At 38.4% G+C, this 20224-nt stretch overlaps 1 protein-coding gene across 1 annotated transcript in view; it reads left to right on the top strand.

The window, feature by feature from the left end:
- Nucleotides 1–20224, top strand: part of mtrex (Mtr4 exosome RNA helicase) — a 132746-nt gene that overhangs the window by 35926 nt on the left and 76596 nt on the right. The window contains exons 10-11 of the mRNA XM_080185937.1: nucleotides 1746–1848; nucleotides 4830–4961. Coding sequence (XP_080042063.1) covers nucleotides 1746–1848; nucleotides 4830–4961 — 235 coding nt within the window. The remainder of the gene's footprint in view (nucleotides 1–1745; nucleotides 1849–4829; nucleotides 4962–20224) is intronic.

Genomic DNA, 20224 nt, shown 5'->3' on the forward strand with positions numbered 1-20224 from the left:
GTTTCCAAAGGTATGTGTATTTTTGGTGGATTAGCCATGGTAAATGCATGGGGTTATGGGGTAGGTTGAGTATAGAGCAAAGATGGGTTGTTCTTTTGGAGAGTGGGTGCAGACTCAATGGGTCACGTGATCTCTTTCTGCACTGTAGGGATTCATGATTTCAAGCAGAGGTTCCAAATTGCTCCCATTGGGTGGCATGGTGAATTTACTCCTTGGAATGTTGATGTTTTCTTCAAGCATGAACTATTAATTAAGGATTTTGTGATTCTTAGAATTTGCAGTCTTTTTTTAAATCAGACCAGTGGCAGGAACTAACTGTCCTTGCTTCATGTAACAAATCTGCAAATTTGCATCATCCCTGCTAATCGATTTTCAAATATCCACAAGCAAAAATATTGTTGAAGTGTATTTTAAAATTAATGTTCAAGCACAGGCTTGAACTATACATCAAATCAAATTTGAGATGATTGTGAAATTTTACAGAATGTTGAACACCGATTCCCAGCAACGTTTGCAGATTGTGGCCGGTTGGCTTTGACACTTAAGTTTTAGTCATTTTACTGATGTGTGTCTTTAGGCAACTTGTGGTGCATTCCTTTTAGAAAATACTGTGTATTTTCTCATAAGTAGATGACCAATTAAAAATAATAAAAATATTAATCGTAACAGATGAAAATGATAGCACAGCCGTTAATTTTAAAATTGAGAGGGAATTGGCTGTGATGCTGTTGCTGAAATCTTGTTGCTTGGAATCAGCAAAAGAATGTTCTGTATCCTAGCTTGGCCAGGGAAGCACTGTTGATTCACTGACGATTCCTTTGCCTCTCAAATCCATTTTTGACAGTTTGTTCACTCATTCTAATTGTAAGTTGAATCAAATCAGCAAGAATGATATAGACAACAACTCAAAGCTACCTTTGTAGAATCCTGCAGAGATGGTTACAGTTCTTCTGTCTTGGTTCAATTTCATTTGGTCTTTAAAGTGTGACTGCAGTACTGAAACTTCGTGCACTGCTCCTCCTGGCAACGCGGCTGTTGCCTGACAGCAAATGCCGACATAACTATTAAATGTTGTTCCAGATGTGCTCTGGTGTGCATTAAGCCAGAGAAAGTTAAATTGTGTATTGCACAATTTCTCCAGCATGTTTGTTCCCAGGTTTAATTAATCATGCAACTGTTTACATTTCAGCTCTCTCATGCTGCTAAGGCATTCCACCATAATAAATATGTCAGATTTCTTCTCTTCCCCCTATCCCGCCAACTCTCAATTTGCATGATTTTTAATGGGCGTGTTTATTCATTTTGGAAAAATACATTTTCAAGGCCTTTAAGTGGAAAACAAGGCAGAGATATCTAGTTGTCATGAGAACTTCTGAAGTAAACAAGACAATAACAGCTTAACTTCAATTCTCCCCTAAAGTAAATTCGAGTAGGGGCTATTTATAAATTAAGGAAATCAGCAACAAATCAGTCAGCATCTGTGAAGAAAAAATTGAGGAGGTTCATATTTTTAGCGTGTATTCTTCAGTAGACCAAAAGCAATTTAATTTTCATTTGCTGGTTTTGATCGCAAAAATGCAAATTTAAGTGTGCAAAATTATTTTGATCTTGAAAATCGGAAAATAATTCTTAGTATAGCACGTCGAAAGATGACAGTACTTCCCTCCAACTTCTAAGCCACTTATGATGCTGCTAAGTGTTTATTTTGCAGGAAAATACATCTGATTTTTTTTTGTATATCAAAGGGGGATTTTCGGGAAGATAACTTCAACACAGCCATGCAGGTACTGAGAGACGCTGGTGATCTTGCAAAGGGTGATCAAAAAGGTCGGAAAGGTGGAACAAAAGGTAATGAAAAACTGATGTGTTTTTTTATGACAAGGTGCATGATCATGCAGTGAGATGCTGACTAAAAGTTTAGCAGTTGTATCTTTGTCAAAAATTTTTGTTAAGTCATTTTCCTATTAGCTACCTGTACCATTTTTGCTGTAGCTTGAAATCTAGTTGCTACTTGATTTGCATTTTCTGTAACCTGTGATTCATATTTGAAATGTTTCCTCTCCCTCCTTTGCTTATTTCAGGGATAAGGAATTTCTGCCTTTTGGTGGAATTCTGACTTTTTGTTTATGGAATTTGAGATGTTTTCCCAATCTCTGCCTCCTACTTTCCAAAGTCCTTTGCTTGATTACATACATGCAAAACGAAGCAAGTTCATATTCTGTTGTTTGTATGGACTTGCTGCACACTGCATTGAATGTTGAACTGCTGAGATCACTTGGTGATTGTATACAAATGCTTTCGCCCACAATCGAGATGGTAATACAAAGTAAACAAAAGAAAAATAAATATTTCTACTTGCTTAAAAGGTAACAATACTGCCCATTTGAGTTGTCTAGAAGTATGTGCGTTTCACTACAGCTTGTAAAACATGCTATAATTTTCATTCTTCTCAGGCTGCTGTGACTTTGCGCTCTAATGAGTGCAAGTTTCGTTGTCAGAAAAACCATTTCAGATCTTTTTGTCTTCACCCATTGACATCCCTTTTATTTGAAAAAGAATTGTACCAATCACTGTTGGGTGGATTGAGGTTGAGAGAGTGGATGTTTCCATAAAATCATACAGTTTTGAAGCCTGAAAGAATACCATTTGCCTCCCTGCACGAGAGCTGCCTTCTTAAAAGATCTTACCACTTAATGTCATTTTTTTTGCCCCAGTAATCTTGAACATAAAACTACTTTTTCAATATTTGTCAAGCTAATTCTTAGACATTATTTTGGACTCTACTTGTGGTGCTGTTTTTAGTAGAGTTTATCAGGCGCATGTAAAAAAAAAACACTAATGAGGTTTTTTTCCATCATTGCATTTCAAACATTTGATAATTTTCTACACCTGTATCAGATCTTATAACATAAGAACATAAGAAATAGGAGCAGGAGTAGGCCATCTAGCCCTTCGAGCCTGCCCCGCCATTCAATAAGATCATGGCTGACCTTCCACTGGCTCAGTTCCACTTTCCCGCCTTCTCCCCATAACCCTTAATCCCCTTGCCTAACAAAAACCTATCTACCCACGTCTTAAATATATTTAGCGAGGCAGCCTCCACCACTTCAATGGGCAAAGAATTCCAGAGATTCACCACCCTTTGAGTGAAGAAGTTCCTCCTCAACTCCATTCTAAACTGCCCCCCCCACCCACCCCCCCCCTTTATCTTGAGGCTGTGCCCTCTAGTCCTACTGTCCTTTCTGAGCGGGAAGAACCTCTCCACCTCTACCCTATCCATCCCATTCATCATCTTGTACGTCTCAATGAGATCTCCCCTCATCCTTCTAAACTCTAACGAGTACAAGCCTAGCTTATTCAGCCTCTCCTCATAGCTCAACCCCCTCAACCGCTATTTGAATCAAAACAGCTCCAGTTTCATCTCTTTTAAATACAAGAGAGTAGAATATACTTGTACTGGTATATTTCAGGAAATATTATTTGCTGTTCAGTAAATCTAATACTGCAGAATTTAAATGTATGGCCAGCATTTTTAACATAGTCACAAAAATAAACATTGCTGAATTGTGGCGAATTACGTTTCTCTTCATTTTCCATGTTAATATGAGGACAGATATAATATTACTGAATCATGTTTAATTAATTCAAGCAATGCAGTTCTTTCACGTTGATGGTTGAAATGCCCATGCATGTTCAAAAGTCTCAGTTTCGTAAATTTTTGCTTAGGGACAGTGCCTCACTAAAGCCCCACAAAGACATCCATATACTGGTGCTTCACCCCCTTGGAAAAAGGCAACATAGTATTTTCCATCCTGATTACTTGCTGTACCTTTGTTTCTTGCGAGGGTACCCAAGTCTTTCTGAACACCAATTCCAAATAGTTTCTCTATTCTTCATAGCAAAGTGACTAATATCACATTTCCCATGTTTACATTTGAATTGTCTTAATTGAGTCATTCAAGAGGGCTTTAGATGATTACTTGAATAGAAACAATGTGCAGGGCTGTGAGGAAGAACCATAATGATCATTTGGGGAGCTGGTGCAGACAGGATGGGCCAAATGATGACCACCTCCACTGTAACATTTCTGTGGTTCTGAGTTGGTGTGGTCCAACATCCTAAAACTGTCCTTGCTAAATTGACAACTTTTACAAGAGAAATGGGAAAATAACAAGAGAGCTCTTTTAAAGTTACTGCAGACTTGCATTATCAGAGCTTTCCCCTGCATCTAAGCGTGCTACACCTGACCTTGGAATCACCAGCACTTAGCAACAACATCCTTTACCTTGATCAGAAAATTCAGAAGACAAAACATTAAAAAAAGGCAGAGTAGTAGTCTCAATAAATCACCATTATAAAGACCAAATTGCAAATATATTTTGTCTATTTACCACAACATGTTTTTCAAACTTTTTTTTGTGTTTGAAACCAAGAACCTTCAAGAACAATTGCTAAAAATTCTCATGCCAAGTGTTATTCCAGCAAATGAATTTAATCTCCTGATCTAGAGCCACTAATAAAACATATTTGCAGGTGTAAGTGAAAAGAAAGTGGAAATGATTGCTCGATTAAAATGTGGTTTACTTATTACAGCCAAGTGCCTCACCTAAATTGCTGTGGAGGATCATTTTCCATTAATAATGAATGTATGTTTCCTAGAATAAGGAACAACTGCTCCTTTCTGCATATGATTTGTATTAGGAAAATGTTTGATTCCATGTTTTGTTCTGAACTCATGAGCTGCAAATGTAGCATTAGTAATGTTGAATGACATAACGCATCAACGTTTTATTTAACTGTATGTAAAAGTCTGTTATTTTGCCATGTAGGACCATCAAATGTATTCAAAATTGTGAAGATGATCATGGAAAGAAATTTTCAGCCTGTTATCATCTTCAGCTTTAGCAAAAAGGACTGTGAAGCGTATGCTCTACAGATGTCCAAACTGGACTTCAATACAGGTAGGAGCTCTTGCAAGATTAAACATTTTAATTCCACAGGAGAGAAAATGTTCAACCATTTCTCCAATTTAATAGAGTCTACAAGCAAATTGTTCAATGTAATATTTATTTTTTGAGGTTGACCAAACAACTTTTCAGCAGTATGCATCCACGTCCAGTTCCTACTTGACAGTATCTTTTCACTTACGAGTCACCAATAGCCTTATGGTGAACTAGAAGTGTTTTATTTAGTTGTGGTTGTTCTCACAGACTCCCGAGTTCACAGCAGCACTAGATCAAATAGGAACAGCAGGTGCTTTTGTCATGGTGGATTCTGAGACTATTTTGTCATCTTGTTCCCTGAAATTTGAAATAATCACAATTTTAGACTCATAGTGCTGGACCCCCACTGAATGTATTTCTTTCTGCTCTTTATTTCGCTGGTGGACTCATTTATTGTTGCTTGGCACTTGACTGGTATAGTAGTAAATGTGGCACCCTGGATGTACTTCCACAGCACAACAATTAAACCTATAAATTATGTAATATTCCTAAAGCCTCCATGTCAGTATAACTGTTCAGATCATTAGGTATTGTTAAATGGTAAGTTAAACTGAACAATGTTAACAGTTGAATTTTATCTTTAAACTGAGCACCTTCAAGTCTTGTGGTTTTTTTTCTTAAAAAACATTATTCACCATTTTGCTTATATGGTCAAATGTGCCTCTTCTGCGTTAAAGTAACAAACTGCAGTCAGTCTTGACCTGGCAGTACTTCTCAAGTCCTGCATTATGACTCTACAGCAGATGTTTTTCTTCCAACCACTCTATATGCCTGTTTTTCACCACTTTTCCAGCTTCCCACTGTGCCCAATCTACTTGGCTTCTTACATTTTGTATTTGTTCTTTTAAACAATCAAGCATCCCTTTCAGTTAGTTATTGGTCATTCTCTGATTGTAACATGGTGTTAAACTGCATCTGGATTATACTAATTTGCTGTCTGAATTAGCAGTCATTTTTTACAGTTTCAAGTTTGCTTATTTATGCGTGGACTGTAGACATGGGGAGAACGTGCAAACTCTACACAACAGTCACGGGTCCCTGACATTGTGAGACAGCATTGCTAGCCACTGTACCGCCCTGTGCCACCATGCCATTCCAAATTAGCACTTTCCTTTTCTATAAAGAACCCTTTGTGTCTTTCAATATTAGCCCTAAGAATTTCAGTAACTGACTGTAACCCATTCATCTGGCTTTGCCTGTTGCTTCCCATAACAATGGAATGTACCAGTTTATAGGCTTTGTGAGTCTGGCAATTACTTTCTTGCTTTCGAAATGACTGCCCTACCATCAACTGTCAATGTTCTTATCTTCATGTTATGGTTTACCAAGTTAACTGTAGTTCTTCGCAACTGCTCAATCCCAGGACATCAGGACCATCAGTTTCAGTGACACTGAATGTACAGTTGACATCTTTTTCTTTTGAATGGTCATCTGATTTATGTTCTTGAAGTTATATTATTGAAGTTCCCCAATATGTCATTAGCATAACATTGCTTAATTTCAGCCATCTTTCTTTGGGTGACCATTTTCTTTCAAATTTTCAGGGAAGTCCACCGGATTAGTTTCTGCAATTAAAGATTTATCTTATGATTAAAGGTTGAGTAAATTGGGCCTATGTTATTGGAGTTTAGAAGATTGATCTCATTGAAATAGAAGATTCTAAAGGAGCTTGAGAGGTTCATTTTCGTGCCTGAGGAATCTCGCATATGGGAGAACATTAAAAGGGGTTAATCATTTAATACTGAGATGAGGAAAAACTTCTTTGAAGGCTTGTGAATCTTTGGAATTGTCCACCCCAGAGAGTTGTGGATACTCCATTATTGGATATAATTAAGGCTTGGATGGACAGACTTTTCCTCACTTGAAATCAAGGGATATGAAGAACGGGCAATAAAGTGGACTTTAGGTGGCAGATCAGCCATGATATTTATGAATGACGGAGCAGGTTCGAGGGACAGTATGGTCTACTCCTACTTTTCATATTCTCATGTTTGATTGGCACCCCATCCATTATTAGAATATCTACTACCTCCACTGTCAGTGTTTGCAATATGTTTTGACTACAGGATGCACTGCAGCAACTTATCGTGGCTTCTTCGGCAGCAGTACTCAAACCCACAACCTCCATCAGTGAGAGTACCCAGTGTCCAGGTTTTGCTCCAAGACGCACCACTGTGATTTGGACAAATAACATTTTTTTTAATTCAGCCGTGGGCCATGTGTTTCACTGGCTGATCAGTATTTATTGCCCTTCCCTAGTTGGCCTTGAGAGGGTGGTGGTAAGCTGCCATCTTGAAATGCTGCAGTCTGTGTGCTTTGGGTTGACCCACAATGCCGTTAGAGAGGAAATTCCAGGATTTTGACCCAGCGACTGCGAAGGAACAACAATATATTTCCAAGTCAGGATGATGAGTGGCTTGGAGGGCACTTGCAGGTGGTGACGTTCCCATGTATCTGTTGCGCTTGTCCTTTGAGATGGAAGCAGTTGTGGATTTGGATCTGCTGTCGAAGGATCCTTGGTGACTTGCTGCACCGCATCTTGTAGATAGTGCACGTTGCTGCTACTAAGCATCAGTGGAGGAAGGAGTGGATGTTTGTGGATGTGGTGCCAATCGAGTGGGCTGCTGTGTTCTGGATGTTGTCAAGCTTCTTGAGTGTTGTTGGAGCTGTACCGCATCCAGGAAAGTGGGGTGTATTCCATCACACTCCTGACTTGTGCCATGTTGTTGGTGGATAGGCTTTGGGGGGCCAGCAGGTGAGTTACTTGCTGCATTATTCCCAGCCTCTGACCTGTTCTTGTAGCCACTGTGTTAATGTGACGACTCCAGTTGAATTTCTGGTCAGTGTTAACTCCAAGGATGTTGACAGTGGTTCCACAATTGAATGTCATGGGGCAGCAGTCAGATTGTCTTTTATTGGTGACAGTCATTGCCTGGCATTTGATCTTACTAAGTTAGCATTGTGGGAGCACTTTGATGACATTGGCTGCTAACTGTTCAAGAAGTATCTTCTTGGGGGCAAATAGGTATGGCAATAAATGTTGGCCTTATTATTGCTAACATTTGGAAGAATAGATGTAATTAAATACAGTATGAAGAAATAATTTTATATTTGCCCTTCATTCAATGCTGAGTATCACCAATCAAACTGGTGTCTGCTCAATCTAGTTAGATCAGCATTTTTAAGAACAGGAAATATTGTGAGCAGCAGTCAAATTAATTTTCATGTAAATCAGCCAAATTAATTGAAATCTCAGCACATTCCCTATTTTTTTCTTTCTCCAGAACTGCTCCAATTTCAATGGTCTTTCTTGTTAACTTAATCCAAAATTTTGATGCCTTTTGAGTGACAAGTTTCACCTCATACCTAATTTCTTAATTTTTAACATGTACTGCCTGATGTTTGATTCCTTTCCTCTTAACTAATCCAAATTGCGTTGGCCAATGTGTTGAAATTTGCTTCATAACTTAAATTACCAACAACTTGTCAAAAATTAAGTTGCTCCTTGTTCCCACAAGGTTTGCTGCAGTTCATGTGATAGGTATTTGTGACTTCCTCCAGATAAATTTTAAACTAGTTATTTAAAACTCAAAAAAATACTGATGAACAGTCCTTGTATTACCTATACTAATGTCACGATAGCAGCAAAATATGACTTGAAGAACAATCCAATTTTTGGGGATGCACTTGGGAATAGAAACGGCATGAAACTCGGTGAAGGTGGAATGATTTGTAACAGAGTTTGGTCAGATACAAGTAAAAGTTTACACAGCTATGAAGATATTTAAGTTTTATTTGCTGTTGGGGGCTGGCGTGGATGGTGTTTGTTGCATATATGTGTGTGATTGACGTTCTTTGGAACTTGGCAAATTCCATTGTCTGAATCAGTTGTGTTTTTATTACAGCTGTCAATTTTGTAGATAATTACCAGATATACTGAACTAACCTTAATTTGCAATTTAATAGTTGGAAATCATGACCTTTTGGTTACTAATTCAGTGTTGTGACTGCAACTCTGCTGTGCCGATTCAGAATATGAAATTTGCAACTAAATATTCTGAGTACCTATTCATAAACACACATTTTCAGATATTCTGGTTGATGGAGGAAGAAACCAGGGACCTTGCAAAAAGTGTTGCTTTTTAAATTGGTGTGCTATTGACTGGTTTAGTAAAAACATTGAGCAGTATTTGCTTTGAACCATTGCATGAGGCATTTGAAAAAAATGAGATTGTAGACTTTTTAGTGCTTCAGCTTTCTTTTTAGACAGATGAGTGAACTTAACTTTATCTAGCAAAGTAAGTATTTAACTTTTACATATTTAAGCATGTTTATGTGGACTGAAAATTGCATTTTTTGTTATCTCTATTTGATAATGAATTTTCAAACATTTATAATTATGATCTACTTTGTGGCTGAGCAAATTTTGCAACTGTGAGTAATTCAATTGCATGGTTACTGTGTAATATTCTGTGATGTGTTTATGTATGTGCAGGCCTAATCTCCCTTTGCTCCTTCAGACCGTTATATAAAGATGCTGCCAAATCAAGACTGCGCAGCATATTTTTAGTACAATAAATATTAATTTTGTTTTCTGCTAGTGCCAATGAGCTGACATTGTTTTCTTCATTTAAATAGTTGTCCTTAAGCAGGAAAAATAAAATATTTAAGTGTCAAGCAATTTCAATAACTTAGATTTCAGAATTACTTTCCTGTACAAAACAGTATTTATATGGTTCCCTTTGTGTTGCTGGGAGTTAGGTCAGTTGTTGAAATCTTTTTATTTGTAAGTTAGGGAGATGAACCTAAAGCTGTGTATGCATGTTAAAGAAATACAGCCATACTGGAACCATCTGTGGATTTAACAGTGCAATGAATCACTTGTGTTTCATTCGAGTTCCTGAGTCACTGAGGCTGTAATGTTTTCTGGAGAAGAGGAAAGAGCAACTTTAAATGTAATGCCACATCTAATTTGCCACCAAAAGATATTTGTCCTGTATTTTCCTATGTCGTCTTTTTCTGGTGAACCTTCTGCCATACTGAGAAAATAGAAATACGAAGAAAATACTTAAAATCAGTGCTTATCTGGGCATTCTGACAGAAATGTTTCAGCTCATAAAAGTATGGCACAGGGTAAATGAAAGTTGGCTGTTTTGAGCAGTTGAAAACTCAAGAATGAGTGGTCATAGATACAAGAGTAAATGTGAGAGGTTTAGAATCGAGTTGAAAAGTTATGCGTCTTTGACATTCTTCTCCAGACTTAGTACTTGATGAATAATCAAATGTTAAAATGATGTTTACATCGGATGTAATTTTAGTAGTGAAAACAATTTTCTGAATTTATAGTTAAATTTTGGATTCTGATTCGTCTATGGATCAAACTAATTCAAGCTACCCCAAAGCATTAACCATAGGCACGGTTGTTTAAAAGTGTGTTATTTTTTGTTATTTTTCAATCACAAAGTAAGCTCTAATGACTCGTTTAAACATTGTATTAGTCCTTCTGTTTTCCATTATCTGTGCTGCCACATTGTAACACACAGCACAACGCTAGCACATGTTGAGCAATGGATTTTAAAGTTAGAACATACAGTTCTGAATGATTATATTTATCCCATCATGCCTATGCTGACTATTTGAAAAGCTTATCCAGTTAATCGCCTAGTCTTTATTCATTGATGTACCAATGTTGCTTTTCAGGTTGATAGCCAATTGCCTTTTGAAAGTTAGTATTGAATTGTCTCCATTATCTTTTCAGGCAGTGCATTCCAGATTATAACAGATCATTGTGAAATAAGAATTTTCTCCTCTTTTTCTTTTGCCATTTTCTCAAATCTGCAAACTCTTGATTACTAACCTTCCCGGCAGTGGAAAAAATTTCTTCTTATCTACTCTTATTGAAACCCTTCATAATTTTGAACACCTTGATTCCATCTCCCTTGAACCTTCCTTACGATAAAGAGAACAATCCCAGCTTCTCTGTTGTCTCCACATAAATGCATTAGAGTCAATTTCCTCTGCCCTGATGTCTCAAAGCTTTACAGCATGATTTGCACTCATGTAATTTCATGATCACTGTAGTGACTTTTAGATTAAATTGAGCACACTGAATTGCATGAAATAAGAACATAAGGAATAGGAGCAGGAGTAGGCCATCTAGCCCTTCGAGCCTGCCCCGCCATTCAATAAGATCATGGCTGATCTGAAGTGGCTCAGTTCCACTTTCTCGCCTTCTCCCCATAACCCTTAATCCCCTTGCCTATCTACCCGTGTCTTAAATATATTTAGCGAGGCAGCCTCCACCACTTCAACGGGCAGAGAATTCCAGAGATTCACCACCCTTTGAGTGAAGAAGTTCCTCCTCAACTCCGTTCTAAACTGTGCCCCCCACCCCCCATCTTGAGGCTGTGCCCTCTTGTCCTACTGTCCTTTCTGAGCGGAAAGAGCCTCCCCACCTCTATCCTATCCATCCCATTCATCATCTTGTACGTCTCAATGAGATCTCCCCTCATCCTTCTAAACTCCAACGAGTACAAGCCTAGTTTATTCAGCCTCTCCTCATAGCTCAACCCCCTCAACTCCGATATCAGCCTAGTGAACCTCCTCTGCACTCCCTCCAAGGCCAAAATATCCTTGCGTAAGTATGGTGACCAAAACTGCACACAGTACTCCAGCTGCGGCCTCACCAATGCCCTATACAGCTGCAGCAAGACCTCCCTACTTTTATATTCAATCCCCCTCGCTATGAAGGCCAGCAACCCATTTGCCTTCCTGACCTCCTGCTGCACCTGCAGGCTGGGTTTTTGCGACTCATGCACAAGGACCCCGAGGTCCCTCTGCACCGTAGCATGCTGTAGCCTTTCGCCATGTAAGTAGTAGTCCTTCCTACCATTATTCCTACCAAAGTGGACAACCTCACACTTGTCAACGTTAACTTCCATTTGCCAGTTCCTGGCCCATTTGCCCAGCCTATCTAGATCCCTCTGCAGACTTTCCACACCCTCCGCACAACTTGCTCTTCCACCAATCTTTGTGTCATCAGCAAAGTTGGACACGCTACACTCGGTTCCCTCCTCCAGATCATCTATGTAAATGGTAAATAGCTGAGGCCCCAGCACCGATCCCTGGGGCACTCCATTAGTCACCAACCGCCAATCTGAACAGCACCCATTGACACCCACTCTCTGCCTCCTATTTGACAGCCAATACCCTATCCACGCTAACACCCTACCCCCAACTCCATGCCCCCTAACCTTCTGTAACAACCTCTTGTGCAGCACCTTATCAAACGCCTTCTGAAAATCAAGAAACACCACATCCACCGGTTCTCCTCTATCCGCCGCACTAGACACATCCTCATAGAATTCCAATAAATTCGTCAGACATGACTTCCCCTTAACGAAACCGTGCTGCGTCTGCTCTATTAAACAATTCTCCTCAAGATGCCTCGCTATTTTCTCCTTGATTACGGATTCAAGCATTTTACCTACAACAGACGTTAAACTAACTGGCCTATAATTCCCTGCCTTTTGCCTGCTACCCTTTTTAAACAACGACGTTACATTAGCCGTTTTCCAATCTTCCGGCACTTCCCCGGAATCCAGCGAGGTTTGGAAAATAATCATCAAGGCATCCACTATCACCTCCGCCATTTCTTTCAGAACCCTTGGATGCATTCCATCCGGTCCTGGGGACTTGTCCACAGTCAGTCCCTCTAGTCTGTCTAGCACTGCCTCTCTAGTAACAATAATGTCATTCAGGCCCTCCACTCCTACCATCTTTCCATCGTTAACACCCGGTGAACTATTCACGTCCTCCTCCGTGAAGACCGAAGCAAAAAAGTTATTCAAGGCCTCAGCCATTTCCTCATCCCCCACCACTAAGTCCCCCCTCTCATCCTCTAAGGGTCCAACGTTCACCCTAGTCAGCCTCTTCCTTTTTATATATTTATAAAAATATCAATGCCATAGTAGCACTCCTTTTATCTGAGCTTTACATGAGGTGAGAAGAACGAGCCTGACAGTCCGAAAGCTTGTGCTGTCAAATAAACCTTTTGGACTTTAACCTGGTGTTATGAGACTTCTTACAGTGGTTACCCCAGTTCAATGCTGGCATCTCCACATCACAATTTTTCAATGCCAGTTCTCCCAGGCAGCTAGTAATCTATCTTAGAATGAATCGTACAATTAAAATTGGATTGATATTCATTATGTACTGACTGTGGTCTTTTAATAATGAAATTCATTCACGAAATGAACCCTGTAGAGTCACTTTTAATGTCTTATATGTTAATGTATTGAACTTTCTCGGTTGCCGAGTGCCTGGATAATATCTCCTCTGTGGCCATGATATTGACTTTGGACTTGAAAGTTAAGAGAGCAGTCAAACAGGCCATGTTTCTTGGAAGTATATGGAAATGAACAAACATCATTCACTCAATTTCTGAAAAATTGAGTCGGTTCACAGATGGTGTATTTTATGTATTTGTATTACCAGCAGTCTATCTTTTTAAACTGACAACTTTTGTCTCTTAAGGGGGTAATTTGCTTTAACTCGTGACATGTAATGGATGAGTTTATTTTTCCAGACAGGACTGGATTATATAGTACACCCCTTTGTTTATTGATTTTTTTTCTGGAACAGAAAGCGGTTGCATTGTGTCAATACACGTTGCTTGCATTACCCTGTGTTCTGCTGAGATATAGAGCAACTAAAAAATTTCAGGGCAAAGCTGAAAAATCCCTTTTTGCATTATGTCAAACAAAATTGTAAAACTCTTTATAATTGAGGATGTGATTGGGTTAAGTGTAGCATGTAGGAGAAATCTTCTCCCCCATGTTAACTAGATGATGTCAGAAATTTTGATATTACTTATATTTGTGACTTACCAGTTTCCTGCAGCAAAATTTGTATTTCCAAGTTTATCGAAACTGCAGTTACACAAGTTTGGAAGTACGCGATAGTTTTTGCAAGTGCTCGTTAGTAATTAAACTGCAGATAACGCCATATGAGGAAAAACTGAATATGTTTGGGAAGCTAACTTTTAGATTTTAGTTTGTGCATTAGAATGTCTGTATTCCTATAACTATGTACAGTCATGAGTGGTTTCAATTTTTCCACAATCCTTACCCTTTTTTGAGCTGTAATCACCATTGTAATGTAGAGAAATCTGGTAGCCATTCATCTGCAAGATCCTATAAGCAGCAAGGATGTACCAACCATTTTTTTTTTGCAGCGATGTTCATTGAAGGATAAATACTGGCCATCATACTGGGGATAACTTAGTGCCTTCTTTGAAATGGTTAACCCAGAAGGGCGAGGGGACCCTCAGTCTAGCATTTCATCCATCTCTGCAAAATTGCAACGAATTCTCAAACAGTATGATGTGCTTGTCTCTGGAATGGGACTTGTAATCCAATCTTGGGCACAGAGGAAAGAATTGAACCATTGATCTATGACTTGGAATCTGCTGTTCGCATGTCCAAACAATGCTATTGTTTTGATTTTCAAGGAAATTAAGGGATAATCTAGTTGTAGGTCAGTGTAAGATTAAGTGAAAGGCTCACAAGCCTTGCTCATGTGAGAGAAAAGTGAGTGAAGTCGATCCACTTTGCCCCTTTTTTTATGTCAGTGCAGGTATAAGATTTTTGCTGCAAGCATCTCTGGAAAAATTGTAACAGTTATCTTGCAGGCTGCTTGCCAGTCTGGTGTCTGTTATTTGCTAAACTGAATATTGGGTGCAATGGGGGTTAACTGATTGACAAATGCATTGTTGTGGCTCATCTACATCAAGTGCAGATATTGCGGGTATTAATTGAAAAATACATTGTTACTTGTACATGGGGGTTCAAACAGAACTTATTTTTTGGGTGAAAAATACAAAGGTCTCTTTGATGTCAATGAAGGTCAAATACAAATTAAATTCATGATGTATAAATAAGATTTATGTAGTCATTTCCCCTTTCTGATGCGAAATCCCTTAGCAAAAAATGGCTCATATTTGCAATCCAAAGCAGTAAGATCAATTTCCAGCAATAAAATAATTTGCAAACAGAGAGGATTTGCAGCTGACAACAGTCTGCCCTTGTGCTAACCTGGACGAGGAATAAGTTTCATGTTGGGCAAGTTGTGTTCCAAAGCTTTTTATGTTGAGGTCTGGATTAAGCAATTTCTGATGAGCAGTACTGGTACCAGGCATTGGACTTGGGCATCCAAGCATGTGGAAACGCATCCAGCTGGCTGGTAGATCACAACTTTTGCTGTGTTGCAAAAGCTGAAAGCACAGGTATGTCCTGTGCCCAACAAGGAAGTTCCAAGTATAAAAACAAATTACTGTGAACGCTGGAATCTGAAACCAAAAGTGAAAATGCTGGGAAATCTCAGCAGGTCTGGCAACATCCTTAAGGAGAGAAAAGAGCTGACATTTTGAGTCCAAATGACCCTGTGTCAGAGGAACATGGAGCAGCAGGTGAATGGAAATATTACCTAAAAGCCAGCTACGCAGGCATGACTTGACTATGTGGTTCACAGCCTGTGGGTTGTAAAGAGAAAGGAGAGCGCTGTTGCTGCTCCACAACTCCAACTGGATGAAGTAAAATTCCATGCATGTCCATTTTATGGTCAGGAAGGTCATCATACATTTTGATGCTTTGAGTCCAAATGGAGGTCAACTGGCTTTGTTTAGCAATGGGAGGTTTGAAATATTTTGATCCTCCATGGCAATAATCTGGTAAATCAGACAGACTAATATTAGTTCAGGGTGCTACTAACATTTCACCAGTCAGATAACCTGATTTATGGGACCAGAAGATAGATATTTAGCATTGGGTGTGAAAATTGTTCTTTTCACATGGCTCTTGATTTTTGAATCAATGTCTGGACAGTTAGGATGCACAAAGCTGCATGAGCAGTGGGAGGCTTGTGCACAGTGGAGGCAATGGGAATTCCTAAATCATGGTTTTTGCCAACTATTTCTAAAATTCTGTGTGCTTAGGTAAGTGAGATGCGACTCTATGGGAAGAGGTCTGTTTAGTCCATATCAGGCATATGGGGACTCTACATATAAGTTTAGTAGTTTAACATGAAGAATTGAGCATAATAAGATTTGGATTTTAGATTTCCATTAGCTAAACACAAGAATTCAAGTGGCATCAAGTTAACATTGAATTGTCACGTGTACTTGAGGTTGTGGTGGATTTCTGCTATCTGTTCATAATCATTTCATGTGAGGTATCCTTTTTGAATAATATAGTAAAAAATTCTGATGATCCAAGATGTTGAGATTGTAGTTGACTATTTTATTTCATGAAGTGGGTGGCTAAATTTTAAAATAAATATATTAAATATTTATATATACCTGTATTATATGTTTATGTAGATATAAAAATATGATAATTTGCCTTCATGTTAAATCTACAGCATTGCATTTGCCCTAAAAGCAAAAGCTCTTACTATTTCCAAGTTGTGGTTTAAGTTTTTGCAACTAAGGTGTCTACTCAATTTATTCTGACAGCTATTCATTACTAGTCTTTCCATAAATGTTCAAACATAATTTTTTTTTGCAATTTGCAATTGAGACATACCATAGAACTGGTAAAATCAACAAAATATGTTTAACCCACTTTATTCTGAGCAACTTCAAATGGATTAATTTCCATTTTTGACAGACAGCATTTCATTCCAAATGCAGTTCTTGTTGGTTCTGTATAATTTACAGTAAACATTTGAGTTATTTAACTTCATTAAATACTTGAAATCCTGTCATTTATCAAAATTTTATTATGAACTACATTAGTATTAAATTATTGAATTAGTATTAGCCAGTAAATTATGATTTTGATCACTTGGAAACAACTCAGGTAAAGGCTGACACTCGTGTGAAATATGTGTCGGAAAACAGCTAAACTGTATTTGATGCAGGTATGAAATTTCTGAATTCCCTCTGCTCTATTGAGGATTGGTGTATGTTTTTTCAAAATAAATCTTAATGCGTTTTCAAAGAAAACAGGAAATACAGACTTTAAGTACTGGTTTTCCAAAGGCTTAAATAAATATTGCATTGCACCTGAGGAAGGGGTCTCATTGGCTTTAGAAGGATGTGCTTGCGGTTTTCTGTGCATGTTAGCATGATACATGTTTAGTGAATTGTGAGATTTTTCCCATGCATTTATAAGATTCTCTAACATTTCCAAATTGAAGATTTTCTAAACAAAGTTGCCGACCGTTAAACTGTACAATATGTAGTTTTGTCTTGGAAATAATATTGTATTGCAAGATCAAATTGAGGTATTCAACACAACAATGCCATAAAGAATTTATTAATGCAATAGATTTGATATGTTTCCCAACTTCATTCTTGTTTCTTCTTTCCGTTCCCCTCTCTATAAATCAATTTCGGAATGTCTTCTTGCAAACACTAGGGTGTTATTTCACACTGGTGATCACACATCTAAGTAGTAGATCAGGCAGTACAGGCAATAATATTTCAAGTTATGTTCTGGTTAAAACGGTTTACCATTTTTACTTCTAAAAATTATAATTACAGAGAAGTTAAAGGATGCACTAATAACCTGGAGCTCCAAATATTTATCAAATTTATGGACATGGAATAAAGTTGCAAGAGTTTATGTATCTTTAACATACATTTCTTTTAAATTCTGTTACCCTGAGACTTTTGTCAACATTTCATGAAGCTGTTTTATGTGGGGAGAGTGACCCTGATTCAGCTGTAAGAAGGCACTAATCATTTTAGATACCACTGAAAAAGATATTATGGAACAGTGACACTCTGTCTTCACTAAATTATTCCACAAAGCTCATGGGCAGAATATAAGGCTAAATATTAAAATGATTTTTCCAATGCAGCAACTAATTATCAGTAATCAATTTTGCAAATCCAGTTGACGCATGTGAACAGAGCAGCTCCTTTCTTGTCCGTGGCTCTAGATTTTTGTTACCTCTATGATAGGAAAATAACTTGATTATATGAACAACCGCTGCATGTCCAAAAAATGCCTGCAAGTTGGAAAACAAAATGTTTTGTGAACATAGCACAGAAGGAGACCATTTTAAAGTCATTAGGGAATCAGCAGCACTGCAGGGAACTAATTGGTTCCTCACAAAGCCCAAAATGATTATAATAAGAAAACACCTTATTGCATATGTTTTTAAAACTTCTTTTGAAACACTGAAAGATTTTCAGTTTAATGCAAAGACTGCAACTTGTTTTCATTACAAGATGATTGTTTCTGACTGCAGATTTTTTGAATGACAATAGTTGTAAAATACTGTCGCACCTTCAATTTCTCTTTACTCTGAAGTCCTTGGATGTATTGTTAAATCCATGTCTAGCACAAAGTTAAAGTTTGAAATTTATTTATTATTCACAAATAAGACTTGCATTAACAATGCAAGGAAGTTACTGTGAAATTCCCCTAGTCGCCACAATCCGGCACCTGTTCAGGTCAATGCATCTAACCAGCACATCTTTCAAACTGTGGGAGGAAACCAGAGCACCCGGAGGAAATCCACACAGACACGGGGAGAACATGCAGACTCCACTCAAATAGTGATCCAGGCCGGGAATCGAACTCTGGCCCCTGGTGCTGTGAAGCAGCAGTGCTAACCATTGTGCCACCGTGTCATCCTACGAAGCTGATTGTGGTTGATGGAGGTCAGTCATCTCAGTCCCAGGGCATCTGTGCAGAAGATCCTTGGGATAATGCCCTAGGCCCAACCATCTTCAACTACTCCATCCTAAGGTCAGAAATGGGGCTGTTCACTGATGATTGCACAATTTTCAGCATTAATCGCAACTCCTCAGATACTGTAGTTATCCCATGTCCATAAGCAGCAAGAGCTGGACACAATTCCAGCTTGAGCTGATAAGCGGCAAGTAGCATTTGTATTACACAAGTGTCAGGTATTGACCGTTTCCAACAAGAAGAATCTAATCAACCTCCCTTTGATATTCAATGGTATTACCATTGCTGAATCCCCTGAATCAGTATCAGGTCCTTAGCATTGACCTAAAGCTTAACTGGACCAACCATATAAATACTATAGCTACAAGAACAGACACGAGGCTGAGTATTCTCAAAGTCTGTCCACCATCTATGAGGCCAAAGTCACAAGAGTGATGGAATACCCTGCACTTGACTGAATGAGTGTAGCTCCAACAGCATTCATGAAGCTCAACGTTATCCCGGATAAAGCAGTCACTTGATTGGCACCTTCATCACAAACATTAACGCCGTGCACCACCAATGCAGAGTGGTAGTGGTACATGTCATCTACAAGATGAACTGCAGCAACTCAACGTAGCTCCTTTGAAAGCATCTTCCAAGCTTAATGTACAACGGGCATGCTGATTTAAAGTAGTAGTTGGCCAATCGGACCCTCAAGCTTGCTCTGCCATTCAGTAAGATCATGGCTGATGTCATTTTAATTTCAGCTTCACGTTCCTTTCTACCCCGATAATCTTTCAACCCAATGCTTATCAATGTTCCATGTACTTCTGCTTTAAAAAATATTTAAAGTCTCTGCCTCAACCACCTTTTAAGGTGCACTGCAGTGGCTCAAGAAGGCAGCACATCACCACCTTCTCGAGAGCAATTAGGGATGGGCAGTAAATGCTGTCTGAGCCAGTGATACCTCCCATAATGAATTTTACAAATATTGCAACCTCCCAAATCAGTGTCCATCTTTTTAAAAAATGACTCTAAATTTTTGAAGAAACGTAATGGTCTTTTCTGTCGAATGTGTAAAATAAAAATCTTCATCCATGAGCTTTTGAGTTAATAATGCAACAATATTTTATTTTGGGTTGGTCTCAGCAGAGGGTAGGAAGAAATCATCAGCATTCCATCTAGTACCATCAATGTCAGCATGTTGTAGAATCCGAAAAATGTGAAACCAGAGTCAAAGCTGTAGGTCAGGAAACTTTCCCTTTAGTGAAGCTTTCTCACAAACAATATCAAAGTAAAAAATGTCACAGTGAACCTCTATGGTTCAGGAAAATTGGGTTCAATTTTAAATTAATTTTGCCAAAAATCTGACCAAGCCAGGATCCTTGAATGGTTTTAGATGATCACATTTTGAGCAAACTGAAATGCACATGTCATATACACAAACTTGAACTGTGAATGGTTTCTCTCCATTAAAAGAAAGGTTCATTAACAGCAGGGAAATGATATGATGGGAGGTGTAAATTAAAAGATTTT

The sequence above is a fragment of the Carcharhinus amblyrhynchos genome, chromosome 1, assembly GCF_965287045.1.
Source record: "Carcharhinus amblyrhynchos chromosome 1, sCarAmb.v2.hapA, whole genome shotgun sequence".
Classification (NCBI taxonomy): Eukaryota; Metazoa; Chordata; class Chondrichthyes; order Carcharhiniformes; family Carcharhinidae; genus Carcharhinus; species Carcharhinus amblyrhynchos.